This window comes from Salmo salar, chromosome ssa26 (genome assembly GCF_905237065.1).
Source record: "Salmo salar chromosome ssa26, Ssal_v3.1, whole genome shotgun sequence".
NCBI classification, from domain to species: domain Eukaryota; kingdom Metazoa; phylum Chordata; class Actinopteri; order Salmoniformes; family Salmonidae; genus Salmo; species Salmo salar.
In genome coordinates, this window is record NC_059467.1 from 27,311,384 (window position 1) to 27,330,603 (window position 19,220).

The following is a 19,220-nucleotide window of genomic DNA, read 5'->3' on the forward strand; positions in this document are numbered from 1 at the left end:
AGAGACATGGTTCCCTCTGCTTTACACACTCAACATTTCACCCTCTAACACTCGTTAGTCGTTACACTGATGATTTTCACAAAACTGCACAGGGCCCCATTACTTAGTTAGCTAACTTTATTATGAGGGTTAGAGGGTGAGACCTTCACTCTGTGTCAATGCCTTGTTCTCCGTATGGCCTTCCCCCAGCCTGGCCTGGCCTGACCAGGCTTAGCCCTCGTGCTGCAGCCCTAACTTCTCCTGGAGGGACTGTATACCAGGCCTGTGAGTTATAAGGGGTCAGGCTGAGATGGACACTGGCTGTGTCAACCACTATTATTACATGTTGCTTTCTTGCTCCAGGATATGAAAATGTCCCGGAAGCGCAATCCTTCATGGCCCTAATTCCCTTATAGGCTCACTTATAGCAGTTTGTGTTGCGAAAGGGTCCAAGGCTAGGGCTCAAGTGATTCACCATACTGTGTGATGTGGTCTACTTATGTGTAACCTTAACCGGTTTTTATTGTTGTGCACAATTGTCCAATAGGATAAAAGAGAATAACCATTTTATGGCGTTTTACATCTATAACCGCTGTAAAAACCGTACTGTCCTTTGTCTAAGTGCAGTTTCTCAGCTCTCAGTCTGTTTCATGTAGTTGATGTACGTTTGTGATGCTTGGTATTCACTCCTTTGGGTGTCTTACAGTAGATATTTTACAGTAAATATGCCCATGAGAATATTCCTATTCCTGAAAGTATAAAAGAGGAGATGATAGATGGACTGAGCAGTGATTTATAGATGTGATGTTCTACAGGTATGACCCTCTATCATCTCATGGTAAGGGGTTACCAGCCTCTGTGGAGGTGTGAATTTGTGAAAGCTCCATGAAGTTAACAATCAATGCATGAATGATTTGCTTTATCTCTGGATTGATAGTCTGTCCTGGTCCGGTATATTCCTCCTTAATCCTCAAAGACAGACAAGGTTCTTCATTCCCACACGCTGGGCAGAGCTGCAGAGCTGGGCCTGTCTCTCTCTGTCCTCCACATCTGGTTCTGCTCTGGGACCGGGGAGGGGGGCAGAGGGACCCCCTGGTGTGGAGGGTTTTCCTCTTTGAGAGATGGAGGGCCTGGAGGCTGCCCTCTGCTCTGTCCCCACATCGCTTCTGAGAAAAAATAACCGCTGGCGTTCACATGATTAGATCCATTAGCTCTGGATATGCTATTTGTTGTTCCCTGGGTGTGACCGGCAATGTTCACATTCATCACAAAAAAATCAGCGTGGGACAGTTCACACGTTACTGCTGCTGCCGTATGAAGACACATGGATCATCGTCTTTGTTTGAGCATGTGAGAGAGGGCCAGCTAAAGTCCTGCTGAATAATTAACAACCACATAAACATGAATAGATGTGATGGAGCAATCTGCAGGTTAGCTGAATTGTTTGATTTCACTTCCCTTGAGAAACTAGCTAAAGGAATGTGCCCAGTGAAAGCCATGCACCTCGTAACTTCAGAACACTTGTCACACAGAGGCATGAACCTTGGCTAACCTTGTGCAATTATACCTAGTTGGCTAGAATTGATGTATTAATGCTGTAAGTGTTTATCAGTATAGTCAATGGCCTTTTCAAGCTCCTCTTTCCACATCAAGCTGGAGTGGTAGATGATATGGGTTGACTGAAATTGGCCCCTGCCCCTCAGCAGGTAAAGGGAAACGTGTGATGTCATCTCTGTTTGGCATTAGCAGCCCGACCCGAGCTGGAGAAGAATTAAGACAGGAGCAAATGTTGATAGTGCATTTAGAATGGAGGAAGGAGCGAACCCCTTTTAGTGTGTTAGGATGAGAGATGGAATAGGAGAATGGTCGTCTCTGTGAGTGCTTAGTGAATTTTGTGTGTGTGTGCACGTGCAGGAACAAGCTTGCGTGTGTATGTGTGCCCGTCCGACTGCTGGATAGTAGCCTCTGTTTTATATTCCTTTGTGAGCAGACTAGAGGAAGATTTATTCGTTCTCGGTTCCCTTGAGATATGACAGGAGGGAAGAGTTATTACCCAGAAATCCAATATTGGGGCTGGCCAGAGAGTTGGAGGGGAGACATCAGTGCCCACATGCTATGTATATATTCATTAATACAGAGGCATGCTGAGTCTCCAAGCAGGTGGAGGGGCAAGCACATCAATCTTCAAGTTCTACTTATGATGAGAGAAGGAAGTGTGGGAATGAGCGAGAGAATCTGATGCCACCACCACTCAGAAACACTTCAATAAACCATAACACTTCATTCAATAAATGTTACATCTACATCATGCCAAATATACACAGAAATAGCCTGGTTCCAGATCTGTGTCTACATCATGCCAAATATACACAGAAATAGTCTGGTTCCAGATCTGTGTCTACATCATGCCAAATATACACAGAAATAGTCTGGTTCCAGATCTGTGTCTACATCATGCCAAATATACACAGAAATAGCCTGGTTCCAGATCTGTGTCTACATCATGCCAAATATACACAGAAATAGCCTGGTTCCAGATCTGTGTCTACATCATGCCAAATATACACAGAAATAGTCTGGTTCCAGATCTGTGTCTACATCATGCCAAATATACACAGAAATAGCCTGGTTCCAGATCTGTGTCTACATCATGCCAAATATACACAGAAATAGTCTGGTTCCAGATCTGTGTCTACATCATGCCAAATATACACAGAAATAGCCTGGTTCCAGATCTGTGTCTATATCATGCCAGGAGAGATATACAGAAATAGCCTGGTTCCAGATCTGTGTCTACATCATGCCAGGAGAGATATACAGACATAGCCTGGTTCCAGATCTGTGTCTACATCATGCCAGGAGAGATATACAGACATAGCCTGGTTCCAGATCTGTGTCTACATCATGCCAGGAGAGATATACAGAAATAGCCTGGTTCCAGATCTGTGTCTACATCATGCCAGGAGAGATATACAGAAATAGCCTGGTTCCAGATCTGTGTCTATATCATGCCAGGAGAGATATACAGAAATAGCCTGGTTCCAGATCTGTGTCTATATCATGCTAGGAGATATATACATAAATAGCCTGGTTCCAGATCTGTGTCTATATCATGCCATGAGAGATATACAGAAATAGCCTGGTTCCAGATCTGTGTCTATATCATGCCATGAGAGATATACAGAAATAGCCTGGTTCCAGATCGGTGTCTATATTGCTTTATTGCAGACACTGTACAGATCTGCTACCATGCTAATAGAGAAATTGCTTGAACAATTTTATTTTTCTTTCAGTTTAGAAAATGTTGAAAGGTTCTTCTCACATCATGACAAGCTAAATAATCATGTTTCTTATGTGGTGCTATCATACTGTAGCTAGACAATTGGAGACACATGTAGGCTCATCTAATACATGTCAAATTGATGGGTTATAGCTGCTCAGAATGACAGACATCGTTTTGAAGCTCCTGCTGGATTAGGTCCAGATAATAGAATTTTAGTTCAGAGCTGCTGAACACATCAGGAAATGTTTTCCACAGTTTGACTTTCCTCAGTTTGATCATCTTTGTGTCTCCTCTTCCTCTAAGAGGCTATGAGGGCACAGAGAGTTTCAGGAGGGGATTTGGAGGCACCTGGCAGTCTATCAAGAGTGATTACCAGGAACAATACATGACACAGTGCAGAGTGGGCTGATGGCATGCTTCCAGACTTCCCCAGAAAGGGGTGAAAAGTTACCATCACTCTTCTTTACTCTATCTACATGTTACCCAGTGTCTCCTTTCTCTTTCTCTCTCTCTCTCTCTCTTGGTCTCTCTCACTTTCTCTGTCTCTGTCTGTCTGTTCAACTGCTTTCGATTTAGTACCTTTGGCAAAGCCACCTCTGAGAGGTGTGGTGTGTCCTGAAGATTAGAACCGTCTTTCACTGACTGGCCCAGACCTCCGCTCTGCTCCGTGGGGCCTGGTTCTCCCTGTGTGTGTGTGTGTGTGTGTATGTGTGTGTGTGTGTGTGTGTGTGTGTCTGTCCAGCTAGTAGCTCTCTGGATGAGATGCTTCCTTCCATGTGGCCAATAGTACCCCCTTGCTCTTACATCACCAGTCATCATTCCTCTCCTGTCCCTCGGTGTCAGACGCTGCGCTTCCTGTTTGATTAAGATTGGGTTTTACACCCACTGCGTGGTGGGTCGTATATAGGTAGCAACACGGCCTGCTAGGAAAAAATTCTCCATAATTGAGTCGGACGTTACTCTGTCAGTCACTGCTGGATTCTTGGAAGTGGCTCGTACTGAATTTTAGGATTATCCGGAGGTTGTGTTTATTAGCTAATGTAATTCCTGGGTTGTTTTGTTAAGTTTGGGTTTTCTCCCAGGTTATTAAAACTCTGAGGGGAAATGGAGTATTACAGCAGGCGTTAATGACTGAACTCTGAGGCAGCCATGGGCAGTTCACTGACGCACGCACGCACGTACGCAAACACACACACACGCATGCATGCATAGCCATGCATACATACACACACACACACACACACACACACACACACACACACACACACACACACACACACACACACACACACACACACACACAAGAGGTCCTATAGAGAGACTGTAGTCATGGTGGCCTTAACACGGCTTAACACTGTAGCTATGTGACCTTTAACCCTGGTGTCCTGAATCTCTCTGGCTCACATTCACCTTTCTTTCTCCTAGGGCTGGAGTCAACTCTAGACCTGTAACCCTGCAGCTTGTTAACAAACTGCTCCCTTGTACCCCTCTGCAGCCACAGCCTTGATAGTGGTCTTTGGAATGTCCTGCCATGGTTATTACATGATAATCACAAGTCAATCAGATTTTGAATCTCTCCTCTGTTCCAATACACCTTCAATTGTACCAGAACCATCCCTGTTCTCTTCAGCCCTCTCTTTCTGGGTCAGCACACCTGTCTGACCATCTTTGTATCATCTCTTCTTCCTGTTCTAGCTCACAGTACAAAGCCTCTCTTACAGGTTGTCAGACCACTCTCCTTGATTCCTCTCTGTTCTTTGTCTCTGCTTACATGGACAGCATCTTGCCAGGTCTTAGATGCACTAAAAGGGGCCAGCAGACAGAGATATGAGAGGAGGGTAGGAGTCAGTCCTCTAGAGAGAGAGAAGTGACCCTCAGAGGATCAGGTTTGGAGTGTGACAACAATGATGGCCTTTTAAAGAAGCCTTGTTTCACTCCCCTGACTCTGTAGCAATCAGCCCAACAAGACTTGGCCTATAGGATTACAGCTCCAATAGTGTCAGGATTAGTCCTCCCTTGTGTTTTATTTTTCCATGTTCAGCGGTGTTACATTCTAAGGGTGTGAAATATGAATAGACTAATTAGGTTGTTGGTGGGTGAACTCTAATGGCTGGTGTGGACTGCTGGTCTGTGGAGCCATATGATCCTCTGGTATGCAGCAGGTCCCCTGAGTGTCAGCAGACTGGGAGGCATGGAGTGAAGGCAGAGAGACCCAGGGCAGCTAGTGAGGCTCCAACAGGGACAGAGAGATCATGTCTCCCTGAGACTCATCCTGATTCTCTACTCTCACGACTCCTTATCAGGGAAGGGCACTTCAACTGTTGTCACAGAGAATGGAGAGAAATTAGGCAGCATTGAAGACAAATGTTACATTCACTTAATTCTGATTACCCTGCTCACTGCTGTTTCTCTCCCATCCACTGATTGGCCCACTTCTTCAGACACATGTAAACTAAGATAGCTTTGTCTTAATGATCCTGGAAACTTGTGACTGTGCCAGGTGGGTGGAGTGTTGGCCAGGTGGGTATTACTTAATGTACCTGGGGAGCCACCATCATGTTTCAAATTACTAAGGGGGGCTGGGCATCCTCCTTAACAAATCAGGTCCCCATCCTCAGGTGTGTGTGCTGACTGTCTGTTTCTCTATGTGTTCCAGGCTCCTGGAGGCAGGGAGTGCCAACCTGCAGAGCCTCTCCCTGTCAGACAGCCACCTGGCGGAGCTGGATGGGGAAACCCTGCGCCTGTTTGGCCTCGGGGCCCTGGAGGCCCTGGAGAGAGGCTGGGGGGTCCAGACTGCAGGGGCTGTCACTGTCATAGCCTTCCGCTACATCCACTTTGATGCGATCGTGCCAACACTGCCACGCATAAGGGTCAAGTTCCCCAACCTATCTGTGAGAACACATTTGCTACAGATTACATACTGTTCAATAAAGAGTATTCTCATTGGCTACTATGATAGGAGTCATATTCTCACCATGGTAACACATGCTCTCTGTTGGAGTTCTAAACTGAGGGTTCTCATTGGCCAATAGGATACTGATATGGCCACTCATTGACTGGTTTCCTGACTTATTATGGTCTCCTCCATACAGCACCTGATTTTCCTGGAGACCAACGTCAGCCGTCTTCCCCAGCTGGCTGCTCTGGCCCAGGTGAGACGTCTGGACCAGCTGACCATCCACCCAGAGGGGAACCCTGTAGTCAGCCTTTCCCTGTGGAGATCCTTCCTCATCTACCGCCTGCACCACTTCAACCTGCACAAGATCAACAACCTGGAGGTCAGGTCCATCTAAACACCCAGAAAAAATCTACCAACATGTTTTGTCATTCAGTATATTTGTGCTGTAATGTTCTGAACAATGTGTTAGCTGATGCCCTTTTCCCTTGTGTGTATGTGTATGCATTTATATTGGGTGTGTGTGTGCATCAGGTGACCATGAATGACATGATCTCTGCAGAGCGTCTGTTTGGGACGCTGGGTCATATCGCTGCCACCGAGACACCACGCTGTCGCCTGCTAGTACTGCTGGAGGAGTCCAGGTGAGCTCCCTACCCACTGCACATAGTAACTGGCACTGACTGACACACACAGGCCATCTGAATACCCACACTTGCATCCTAAATAGTAGGCCGTCATTCCTATAAAAAAAAGCATGCGTCATTTTGAAAATCGAGTATACTTTAAATGCCCGGATGTCATGCTCTTTGCGGCTTTAACAACAGGTAATCAATTAGATATGGGGAAATGCTACCGAAATCAACGAATAGCAGGAAACAACGCAATCGTCATGTCGCAGTTTCAGTATGCGAAAATCGAGTATATGAATTTTAAAAAATCGAGTATGGTTTAAATGCCAGGATGTTATACAGTTGAAGTCGGAAGTTTACATACACTTAGGTTGGAGTCATTAAAACTCGTTTTTCAACCACTCAATTTCTTGTTAAAAAAACATAGTTTTGGTAAGTCGGTTAGGACATCTACTTTGTGCATGACACAAGTCATTTTTCGAACAATTGTTTACAGGCAGATTATTTCACTTATAATTCACTGTATCACAATTCCAGTGGGTCAGAAGTTTACATACACTAAGTTGAAAAATTCCAGAAAATTATGTCATGACTTTAGAAGCTTCTGACAGGCTAATTGACATCATTTGATTCAATTGGAGTTGTACCTGTGGATGTATTTCAAGGCCTACCTTCACACTCAGTGCCTCTTTGCTTGACATCATGGGAAAATCAAAAGAAATCAGCCAAGACCTCAGAAAAACATTGTAGACCTCCACAAGTCTGGTTCATCCTTGGGAGCAATTTCCAAACGCCTGAAGGTACCATGTTCATCTGTACAAACAATAGTACGCAAGTATAAACACCATGTCGTCATACCACTCAGGAAGGAGACACATTCTGTCTCCTAGAGATGAACGTACTTTGGTGCGAAAAGTGCAAATCAATCCCAGAACAACAGCAAAGGACTTTGTGAAGATACTGGAGGAAACAGGTACAAAAGTATCTATATCCACAGTAGAACGAGTCCTATATCGACATAACCTGAAAGGCCGCTTAGCAAGGAAGAAGCCACTGCTCCAAAACCGCCATAAAAAAGCCAGACTACGGTTTGCAACTGCACATGGGGACAAAGATGGTACTTGTTGGAGAAATTTCCTCTGGTCTGATGAAACAAAAATAGAACTGTTTGGCCATAATGACCATCGTTATGTTTGGTGGAAAAAGGGGGAGGCTTGCAAGCCGAAGAACACCATCCCAACCGTGAAGCATGGGGGTGGCAGCATCATGTTGTGGAGGTGCTTTGCTGCAGGAGGGACTGGTGCACTTCACAAAATAGATGACATCATGAGGGAGGAAAATTATGTGCATATATTGAATCAACATCTCAAGACAACAGTCAGGAAGTTAAAGCTTGGTTGAAAATGGGTCTTCCAAATGGACAATGACCCCAAGCATACTTCCAAAGTTGTGGCAAAATGGCTTAAGGACAACAAAGTCAAGGTATTGGAATGGCCATCACAAAACCCTGACCTCAATCCCATAGAACATTTATGGGCAGAACTGAGCAAGGAGGCCTACAAACCTGACTCAGTTACACCAGCTCTGTCAGGAGGAATGGGCCAAAATTCACCCAACTTATTGTGGGAAGCTTGTGGAAGGCTACCCGAAACATTTGACCCAAGTTAAACAATTTAAAGGCAATGCTACCAAGTACTAATAGCGTGTATGTAAACTTCTGACCCACTGGGAATGTGATGAAATAAATAAAAGCTGAAATAAATCATTCTGTCTACTATTAATCTGACATTTCACATTCTTAAAATAAAGTGGTGATCTTAACTGACCTAAGAAGGGAGTTTTTACTAGGATTAAATGTCAGGAATTGTGAAAAACTGAGTTTAAATGTATTTGGCTTAGGTGTAAGTAAACTTCCAACTTCGACTGTATTCCTTCTGGTTCTTCATCTATGTAACGCCTGTCGTTAGAATTAGACCAAGGTGCAGCGGAGGATGTGTATTCATTATTAAAGAGTTTAATGTACATAAACACTCTATACAAAACACGAAAAGAAACGACAGCAAACAGTCCTGTCTGGTTCCAAAATGAACACCACAGAAAACAATCCCCCACAAAACCCAAAGGAAAAACATGCTCCTTATGTGTGACTCCCAATCAACAACAACGAACTTCAGCTGTGCCTGATTGGGAGCCACACACGGCCCAAAACAAAGAAATACAAAAAACATAGAAAAAGAACATAGAACGCCTACCCAATGTAACACCCTGGCCTAACCAAAATAAAGAACAAAAAACCCCTCTCTATGGCCAGGGCGTTACAATCTAGTAGAATTACATGAACACTTTTCCATAATGCATTGGAAGAGGTGTGCTGGGGGTGATAGGCCCTAGTTCTGTTCAAGTAGCTAAACAACAAAACGTGACTACTTAATTGGGAATATGCTGAATAGCAAAGCTCCTGCAGTGGTGTTCAAATGTAGGATGACGTTTTTGTTCTCCTTAAAATTAGTATAGCATTGTCGGATACATCTTTGAAAACAGAAGAATTTATTATATTTTTTTATGGGGCTTTCTGTTTTCTCATTGAAAAGTGTTTATTGTTCTCTTGGCCTTCGTCAGAGCTTTTAAACTAAATACTAAACCATCTTTTGATTTGTTAATGTGTCGGCACCAGGGACTCAGGATGTGGCTGCGGTATTGATGTCATGTTAGTCAGGCCTTTTGATTTAGACACTTGAATTGTTTTAGTTTTGTAGGCGTGGCTACCTATTTAATTTATGGATTGTTCCCAGTGATCAGTGGTTTAGTTGATTATGTTGCTGTCCTGCGGTTCTGAATTTGTGATGCACCCGACAGTCCATGTTTTCTGTGCAATAGTCTTTTGATTTGAACATTTGAAAAGTTTTGGTGTTTGTACTAGGCTATTTAATTGAACTTATATATGTTACAGCACTTTAGTTTCACTATTAAATATGTTGAAATTTAACCAAATGATCTGTTTCTGTCTTCAGTCCTTTTTAAATAGGATAGATGGGCTATATGGACTACAGTATAGGTCAAATGTGATAGTCTGCCTGTAAACAGCCTGAGTAGGCCTATAACAGAGTTTAGAGAAATTAATAAAATTGGAAATTACCAGGCCAGTTAGTGCAATGCATGTCTGTTGAATTTGGAAAAATCCACCTGTACTCGGCCCCGCCCCGCCCCACCTACTCAGCCAGTCAGGAGCCGCTACTGCGTTGTTGCTGTGGCATACTGCGTACTTTTTACTAAACAGTATGTGCTAAATAGTATCCAACGATAAGTACATAGTATGCAGTTTAAGTATGTAGTATGTAAGTATGAGTATTCGGACATGGCCACAGTCTGGTACCTGGTACACCTGGTACCTAGCACTGACTAACACACAACGCTCACTCAGGTTACCAAACAAAAACATTAGCTACACTCTAATTACAAGTGTTCACTGTACCCTAGAGAACCTGTCTGAGTGTGTTTATCAGTTTGTGTAATGTGTGTGTTTGTGTGTGTGTGTATGTTAATGAGTCTGTGTGTGAAGCCTTCCCTGTAGCTCACTTGGTAGAGCATGGTGTTTGCAACGCCAGGGTTGTGGGTTCGATTCCCACGGGGGGCCAGCACAGAAAAAAAATAAAAATGTATGAAATGTATGCATTCACTACTGTAAGTCGCTCTGGATAAGAGCGTCTGCTAAATGACTAAAATGTAAATGTAATGAAGCATAGACAAAGCCTGGCATCGAGGAGCCATAGGGAGTTGGTTGGAAGCGCAGGGGTAGGGTGGGTACCTGGCACCTTCCTCACGTTCCCATTCCTCTCCCCAGCCAACAGCTCTTCAACTATATCACTCCTGGTCACTGAAACACAGCCAAGCAAAGCAAAATATGCCATGCTGTAGTGGTGTCTCTCTCAGTGCCCCGAGCAGAGCCCTGTCTATCTGGAGAATACTGTTAAAAATTCATTGGCAAACAAAAGGCCAACTGACATTCTGCTGGCTTCCAGTTCCTCTTTAATAACTCATACTCACTGACGCCCGATATAGAAAACACAATAATATATGCCATTTAGCCAACGCTTTTATCCAAAATGACTTACGGTCATGCGTGCATACATTTGTATGTATGGGTACTACAAAGGACCACGCTCTACCAATAGCCGGGAGCTGATCATTCTTTTCAAAACAACAGTGAAACGGTATTCGCTTTAACCTGTTGACATTGCGTGATAATGCATAGTTTTGTCAAATAAATATTTAATATGTATAGTATGGTTGATAACTTGAACTTTGACCTCTCCAGAAATACTAGTTGAACATTAACTTGATATTATAAAGACAGTTTTTATAGACAGGTACAGGGCAAATGAAAACACAATTGATGTGATGGCCACTCCATGGAGATCAAACATGTAGCCTAAGGTTATTCATATCATTCATCTCCCTACTTCCCTTTTGGCTTGTATGAATTCCTCTTTATGAATCACAATACACTTGGTACACTGCAAAATATGTTCTGAAAAGTTGAATGAGTGCCAGAGCATTTTGTGTGTAATGTGTATCTGACTAATATATTGTTTTACAAGGGCTGTGGCTTTGGAATGTCTTTGAATGTGTATTTATTTATGCATGTGTGTGTGCCACAGGTATGTGTAATGTACTGTTAATGTACTGTATATCTCTGTCTGTGTGAGGCCTTGAGATGACAGGCCAGGGCTCGTCTGTCCCTAGCAGCTGCCGTTTTTATCGTTCGCTGTGAGAAATGGACGAGCATGGCAGTTAGTTCACTTCCCTAATCTGTCCCGTCAGGTTCACTCTGTACGATTACCCACAACACCCCTGGGCCTTCTAGAGCGGAGCATGGAAGAAATGTCTGAGTATCAAACAATACTTTACCTTGAGCTGCCTTATGGAATTCATCCCTTTTCCCCCAACTGAGCCCACTGACCTACTCTGCAGCAGCATTAACCTTTTAAGTCCTGTAATGTGTCTGTATTTGATTAAGGTTTAACCTTCCATATAAAACAATGTCTAAACTTTCCCCTCTCAGCCTCTGCACAGTGCTCTCACACTACTCCCTGTAGTTTGGTCCTTCCAGGAAAACCTCTCCTCAGAGATGGAGAGTGTAGTCCTGTAATAATTAAGATGGGAGTTCACTCTAGTCATCAGTAAATGGTTTCAGATCCAGTAGAGACATGTATAACCCTGAACTATGCATTATACAGTCAAATTTAGGTTTGGACAATCCATGAGGGAACACATATGGTCATGGGTAGGGCAGATATTGCTGTGAAGGTAACTAGAGCAAAGGCTATGATGGCTATAATGCTTTTGGTTTCTTGCGGTTGAGGACCAAGTCATAATCAAAAGTCGTTGAACATGGGAGAAGGCCAAAAGGCCTGAAGATGGGGGGGGGGGAGACAGCTTGTCCTGTTGTGTGAACCATCATGTGATAGTTTTGACATACAATGTATCACATTGTATCACATACAATGTGATACATACTAATGACTGGAGGCCAGAAAAGAGTCCTGAACCCAATGTAAGAGTGGTTCATCCTTCTTCTCAGTGAATTAAGTTGATGGTGTGGGCTGTTATACTGGGGTGTTTGCTTTCAACCTCCACTCTACTGTACAGTCTCATTGTACAGTAGAGTACATGCTCAGCTATGGTGAATGGGGGCTATCTGATAGATACACACCACGCAGTTGATCCTCTGCCCACCTATGCATACAGTGTTCAGGCTCTCTGTCTCCCACACACAAGCACACACACTTATCCCAGTAGGTATTTTAGCCTGCAGCCTCCGTCTCAATGACTATTCCAGAGTTCTGGCACCAGCGTTTGGAACATGTTGGTGCAGTGCTGAATTTCATGAGATGAATAATGATGGACAGGGACGTTTGATGTAGCTAACATCCTTTATTAATGTTCTCATCCTGGTTACATCTGTACCAATCCTGCTGCTGAAAACTATACGACTGACAAAGAACTGATTTAAAAAGTTGTACAAATTAACTACATTTATGTAGAAGTACTTTATCATTCCCAATTCATTGTTCGTAAAGTAATTGTTTGGCTTGGCTTCCATGGAATTCATGTCGGCACTACTGTAATAGTATCTGATACCAGTCTTGACAGATGTGTTAATGCGGAGCATTGAGTGAATGCCATTACTATTTGTCGAAACGTGTATTGTGATACTTTGTTATTCCCTTCTTTGACGATGGCACTGTCCTTGGCAGGGTTATTGGATGCCCTGATGCCCCAGACATGTCTAACTCACCTGTCCCCGTTGCATAGCCGCTGGAAGAAGGGGTGCAGAGGGTGCTGCAGCACCCCCTGAAAAATCGGATTATTATTTGAAAAAAAATGTATCACAAAAGTACACAATAACAGTATTAGCGGACCGATATAGACGTCTGTAGCGTGGGCAAAAACATTTTTTCAGCATTTCCGCTTTGGCAAATAAGGTAGTATAATTGTATAATTAAGAACAGTATCTTGCCGGATTCAATAGTTGGAATTGTAAGAGTTGTTGTCCTGTCCCTTTCTCTGAGATTGTCATTCTAATGGAATCCAGAAAGAACAAAACCCTGTCCTCAACATTTACATTAAATGGTGAAAAGTTATGGGTAAAGACGTAAAGACACAAAACATCCACATCAAATTAAAGATTTTTCTTGATCAAATAACATGGGAAACAACCACTTTTTGTGCAGTATTAATTTACTATCATTACAAACCACTTAATATAAATGTACATTACTGTATAGTACATAGGCTGGTCATCTAGGTTTGTACCTGTAGACTTTCCATCACCATGAAGAAAAACAATGCACAATACAGTAATTAGGTACATTGACACATCATGTGGTTTGTGATGAGATGATGTGGCTCAGTTGGTAGAGCATGGTGCTTGCAATGCTAGGGTTGTGGGTTTGATTCCCATGGGGGACTAGTACAAAAAAATATGAACGTATACATTTGCAAAGTGTTTCAAGAAACTGGAAAACATATCAAGCACTTATTTTTATATTCCACAAGTATCAGATTAACTGTTTTGTACAGATAATCATCTGACTCAAGTTACAAATGCTGGTAAACACTCAAATACATTTAGTGTAAAAAATGTAGTGCACTGGGCCTTTGCTAGTCTTGTATTAGCGGACTGGTATGGACGTCTTTAGTGAGGGTCATTTAGTTTTTCTGAAACAAAAAAAACACAGCACCCCCAAACTATTTCTGCCTTGTCTCAATCTCTCTCTCTGTTTCTCTCTCTGTTTCTCTCTCTGTGTTTCTGTTTCTCTCTCTGTTTCTCTCTCTGTTTCTCTCTCAATCTCTCTCTGTTTCTCTCTCTGTTTCTCTCTCAATCTCTCTCTGTTTCTCTCTGTTTCTCTCTCTCAATCTCTCTCTGTTTCTCTCTCTCAATCTCTCTCTCTGTTTCTCTCTCTGTTTCTCTCTCTGTTTCTCTCTCTGTTTCTCTCTCTGTTTCTCTCTGTTTCTCTCTCTCAATCTCTCTCTCTGTTTCTCTCTCTGTTTCTCTCTGTTTCTCTCTCTGTTTCTCTCTCAATCTCTCTCTGTTTCTCTCTGTTTCTCTCTCTCAATCTCTCTCTGTTTCTCTCTCTGTTTCTCTCTCTGTTTCTCTCTCTGTTTCTCTCACTCTTCCTCTCTCTCTGTGTTTCTGTTTCTCTCTCTGTTTCTCTCTCTGTTTCTCTCTCTCAATCTCTCTCTGTTTCTCTCTCTGTTTCTCTCTTTCTCTCTCTCTGTTTCTCTCTCTGTTTCTCTCTCTCAATCTCTCTCTGTTTCTCTCTCTGTTTCTCTCTTTCTCTCTCTCTGTTTCTCTCTCTGTTTCTCTCTCTCTGTTTCTCTCTCTGTTTCTCTCTCTGTGTTTCTGTTTCTCTCTCTGTTTCTCTCTCTGTTTCTCTCTCAATCTCTCTCTGTTTCTCTCTCTGTTTCTCTCTCAATCTCTCTCTGTTTCTCTCTGTTTCTCTCTCTCAATCTCTCTCTGTTTCTCTCTCTCAATCTCTCTCTCTGTTTCTCTCTCTGTTTCTCTCTCTGTTTCTCTCTCTGTTTCTCTCTCTCAATCTCTCTCTCTGTTTCTCTCTCTGTTTCTCTCTCTGTTTCTCTCTCAATCTCTCTCTGTTTCTCTCTGTTTCTCTCTCTCAATCTCTCTCTGTTTCTCTCTCTGTTTCTCTCTCTGTTTCTCTCTCTGTTTCTCTCACTCTTCCTCTCTCTCTGTGTTTCTGTTTCTCTCTCTGTTTCTCTCTCTGTTTCTCTCTCTCAATCTCTCTCTGTTTCTCTCTCTGTTTCTCTCTTTCTCTCTCTCTGTTTCTCTCTCTGTTTCTCTCTCTCAATCTCTCTCTGTTTCTCTCTCTGTTTCTCTCTTTCTCTCTCTCTGTTTCTCTCTCTGTTTCTCTCTCTCTGTTTCTCTCTCTGTTTCTCTCTCTCAATCTCTCTCTGTTTCTCTCTCTGTTTCTCTCTTTCTCTCTCTCTGTTTCTCTCTTTCTCTCTCTCTGTTTCTCTCTCTGTTTCTCTCTCTCTGTTTCTCTCTCTGTTTCTCTCTCTCTGTTTCTCTCTCTGTTTCTCTCTGTTTCTCTCTGTTTCTCTCTGTTTCTCTCTCTCCCTCTCCCCTCCTCTCTCTTTTGCTCCCTCCTTCCCTGCCTTTCTCTCTCTCAATCTCTCTCTCTGTTTCTCTCTCTCCCTCTCCCCTCCTCTCTCTTTTGCTCCCTCCTTCCCTGCCTTTCTCTCTCTCAATCTCTCTCTCTGTTTCTCTCTCTCCCTCTCCCCTCCTCTCTCTTTTGCTCCCTCCTTCCCTGCCTTTCTCTCTCTCTAGGAAGCGTCAGCTGCAGTTTCTGTTGGAGGGGCGTGGGCGCCGTGCAGGCTTGAGCCCAGAGGAGCTGCGTGACAACGGCAAGCTGCTGGGAGAGGGCCTGAGCAGAGCCCTGTTCAACTACCCCAGTAGAGACTGCTGCAGTGCAGGAGCGGAGAGCCCAGAGGTCAGCACTCTCAGACTATCACTCTGTCTGTAGCCTGGTCCCAGTGGTGATGACTGCAGTAGCAAAGTGGAAGCAGCCAGTCTAGCCTGGTGGTCCCAGATCTCTTCCATCACAAAGAGATCTGGGACCAGGATAGACTGGCTGCGCTCACTCTGCTACTGTAGACATCACTACCTGTCACTGTATACCTGATGCTTCATACTGTAGCAGCTTTATTGAGGGCATGTTTCATACATTTACAGCTGTGATCCTCAATCCTGCTCCTTGAGCAGTGAAACACCTGATTTAACCAATAAAAGTATTAAAGACAGTGGCTCTCCAGGAGAAGGATTGAGGATCACTGATTTACAATGTAACATGATTACTATCCAATAGGATGATCAATGGAGACTTCCTCTCCCCAGTGTCAAAGCTAACAGTCCTCTGTTCCCTGGATCTCCTCAGGAGGGTGCTATGGAGTCGTCATTGGAGCGCGGAGCCATGATGGAGCAGTACATACAGGATCAGGTCCAGAGGGCATCTGACACCAACCTGAAGAGGGAGTCCCTCCACAAGCTGTGGCCCTCCATGTTCATGGAGATGGTGAGAGACTGTGTGCTGGAGATGAGGGACCGACCGGCCTTCCGTCAGGCCTGCCTCAGCAGGCTCTCCACACAGGGAAAGTGAGAGGGTGAGGGGTAGAGACCTGGTAAAACTCCATAAGACCTACAGTACAGCAAACTGGACACATACTGGAAACAGGTAGAGCATACTGGAAACAGGTAGAGCATACTGGACACATACTGGAAACAGGTACAGCATACTAGAAACAGGTACCGCATACTGGACACATACTAGAAACAGGTACAGCAAAATGGACACATACTAGAAACAGGTACAGCATACTGGACACATACTGGAAATAGGTACAGCATACTGGACACATACTAGAAACAGGTACAGCATACTGGACACATACTGGAAACAGGTACAGCATACTGGACACATACTAGAAACGGGTACAACATACTGGACACATACTGGAAACATGTACAGCATACTGGAAACATACTAGAAACAAGTAGAGCATACTGGACACACTAGAAACAGGTATAGCATACTGGACACATACATACTGGAAACAGGATACTGGACACCTACTGGAAACAGGTACAGCATACTGGACCACTTCTTCTACTACAGCATATTGGACACTCATGCTGCTCTGTCTCACCACGTTAACTCGTCTTCATCATCACGTGGTGTCAGTCAAGTTTTGGGGAATTTTGGGGTTTGATTTTTTTCATAACTGGAAAAACGTATTCAGATCGAAGATTGATGTGGATTTTTCTTTTAAAGGCAATTTTGGGGCGGTTCTCACCAGCCGGGCCTCATAAGCTTGAATGCTCATTATCATGGAAAAGACAATATTGATGTTTGTTCTATACTCTGTTCTTCCTATTCAACTTGATTCCAGGATGCACCGAGCTATAGAGCTATATACTTGAGAAAGTCATTGTGAGCGTGCATTGTCATCCCTAAAGAGGAACACTCTTTGCACTTTAAAGCCTTCATAAAGACCCTGTTCATGATCTCAGGCTGAAGATTACAATGAGTGTGTCTCATTGAGCCCAGAATGATTGTGTCATGATAATCCTCTTCTTAATATTACTCTCTCTTTCTGCCTGGTGTGATGACAAGGGCACAAAATACACGTTTTCTTTTCGGATCACAAATTCTCTGTATTGTACTTAGTAATAAAATATTCCCTAACACTTAACTGTTCCATGTTTATTGCTCATGTAGTGTCTCTGTTGATCAAGAAACCATGCTGCAGGGAATGTATTCTCCATCCATCAATCATCAAATTACTCAGAGCTAATATTTTGACTGAATCAAACGATTTTGCACATAAACATATCATCGAAAGTTGTTTTTTGTTTTGTTATATTTATCTTTTCTGACCGTTAAACCCTAAGTATGTTATACTATATTATACCACCTCTGGCTCCTCTGATCTCTGACTATTAACTGAATTGTTTTGAAGAACAGCACTATATCCAGCCACCTCCTAATACATTAGACTGAGCCGTGTGCTAATGCTGTTCCACAGTACCTCAGTGTCCCTCCTGTGCATGCTCTACCCTGCATTGGGACATCCAGGGGCAATGGAGAGGTTCCTCTCTCCTGTTAAACTCAGAAAGGAATGTTCTTGCTGGCTTCGATAGAGCAGACTGGTTTACTACCAGCTGTTCCTGGTCCCCTCACTCACTACAACTACTCTGTAGAGAGGCTGAGCTCTCCACGCTGCCTGTGCTGTCAATGGTTTACAGTCAAGGGTTTCCAAAGTCAACTCCAGACACCTGTGGCACTAAACAGGATTGGTGAAAAGGGAAACTGGAGCTTTGCCGGAGTGGGAGAGTTCAGAATTGAAGGTACCGGAATGGTTTTCTGAATGGAATGTTCGTTGTGCAACTGAATAAACAGAAGCATCTTGGGGAGAGGCAACTGTGGTTCAAGTGTAAGTACTACTGCTCTCAGACAGTGTAGGGTCCTACTGCTCTCAGACAGTGTAGGGTCCTACTGCTCTCAGACAGTGTAGGGTCCTACTGCTCTCAGACAGTGTAGGGTCCTACTGCTCTCAGACAGTGTAATGTCCTACTGCTCTCAGACAGTGTAGGGTCCTACTGCTCTCAGACAGTGTAGTGTCCTACTGCTCTCAGACAGTGTAATGTCCTACTGCTCTCAGACAGTGTAGGGTCCTACTGCTCTCAGACAGTGTAGGGTCCTACTGCTCTCTGTGTAATGTCCTACTGCTCTCAGACAGTATAAAGTCATACTGCTCTCAGACAGTGTAGGATCCTACTGCTCTCAGACAGTGTAGGGTCCTACTGCTCTCAGACAGTGTAGGGTCCTACTGCTCTCAGACAGTGTAGGGTCCTACTGCTCTCAGACAGTGTAGGGTCCTACTGCTCTCAGACAGTGTAGGGTCCTACTGCTCTCAGACAGTGTATTGTCCTACTGCTCTCAGACAGTGTAATGTCCTACTGCTCTCAGACAGTGTAATGTCCTACTGCTCTCAGACAGTGTAATGTCCTACTGCTCTCAGACAGTGTAGGGTCCTACTGCTCTCAGACAGTGTAATGTCCTACTGCTCTCAGACAGTGTAGGGTCCTACTGCTCTCAGACAGTGTAGGGTCCTACTGCTCTCAGACAGTATAATGTCCTACTGCTCTCAGACAGTATAATGTCCTACTGCTCTCAGACAGTGTAGGGTCCTACTGCTCTCAGACAGTGTAGGGTCCTACTGCTCGCAGTGTAATGTCCTACTGCTCTCAGACAGTATAATGTCCTACTGCTCTCAGACAGTGTAGGATCCTACTGCTCTCAGACAGTGTAGGGTCCTACTGCTCTCAGACAGTGTAGGGTCCTACTGCTCA

At 43.8% G+C, this 19,220-nt stretch overlaps 1 protein-coding gene across 1 annotated transcript in view; it reads left to right on the plus strand.

Moving 5' to 3' along the window:
- The window catches only part of LOC106587561 (leucine-rich repeat-containing protein 49), a 59,088-nt gene extending 41,528 nt beyond the window's left edge, over positions 1-17,560 (plus strand). The window contains exons 15-19 of the mRNA XM_014176066.2: positions 5,919-6,153; positions 6,355-6,540; positions 6,693-6,802; positions 15,639-15,801; positions 16,246-17,560. Of these exons, the coding sequence (XP_014031541.1) occupies positions 5,919-6,153; positions 6,355-6,540; positions 6,693-6,802; positions 15,639-15,801; positions 16,246-16,467 (916 nt within the window). The 3' untranslated portion in view covers positions 16,468-17,560. The remainder of the gene's footprint in view (positions 1-5,918; positions 6,154-6,354; positions 6,541-6,692; positions 6,803-15,638; positions 15,802-16,245) is intronic.
- The last annotated feature ends 1,660 nt before the right edge of the window (positions 17,561-19,220 follow it).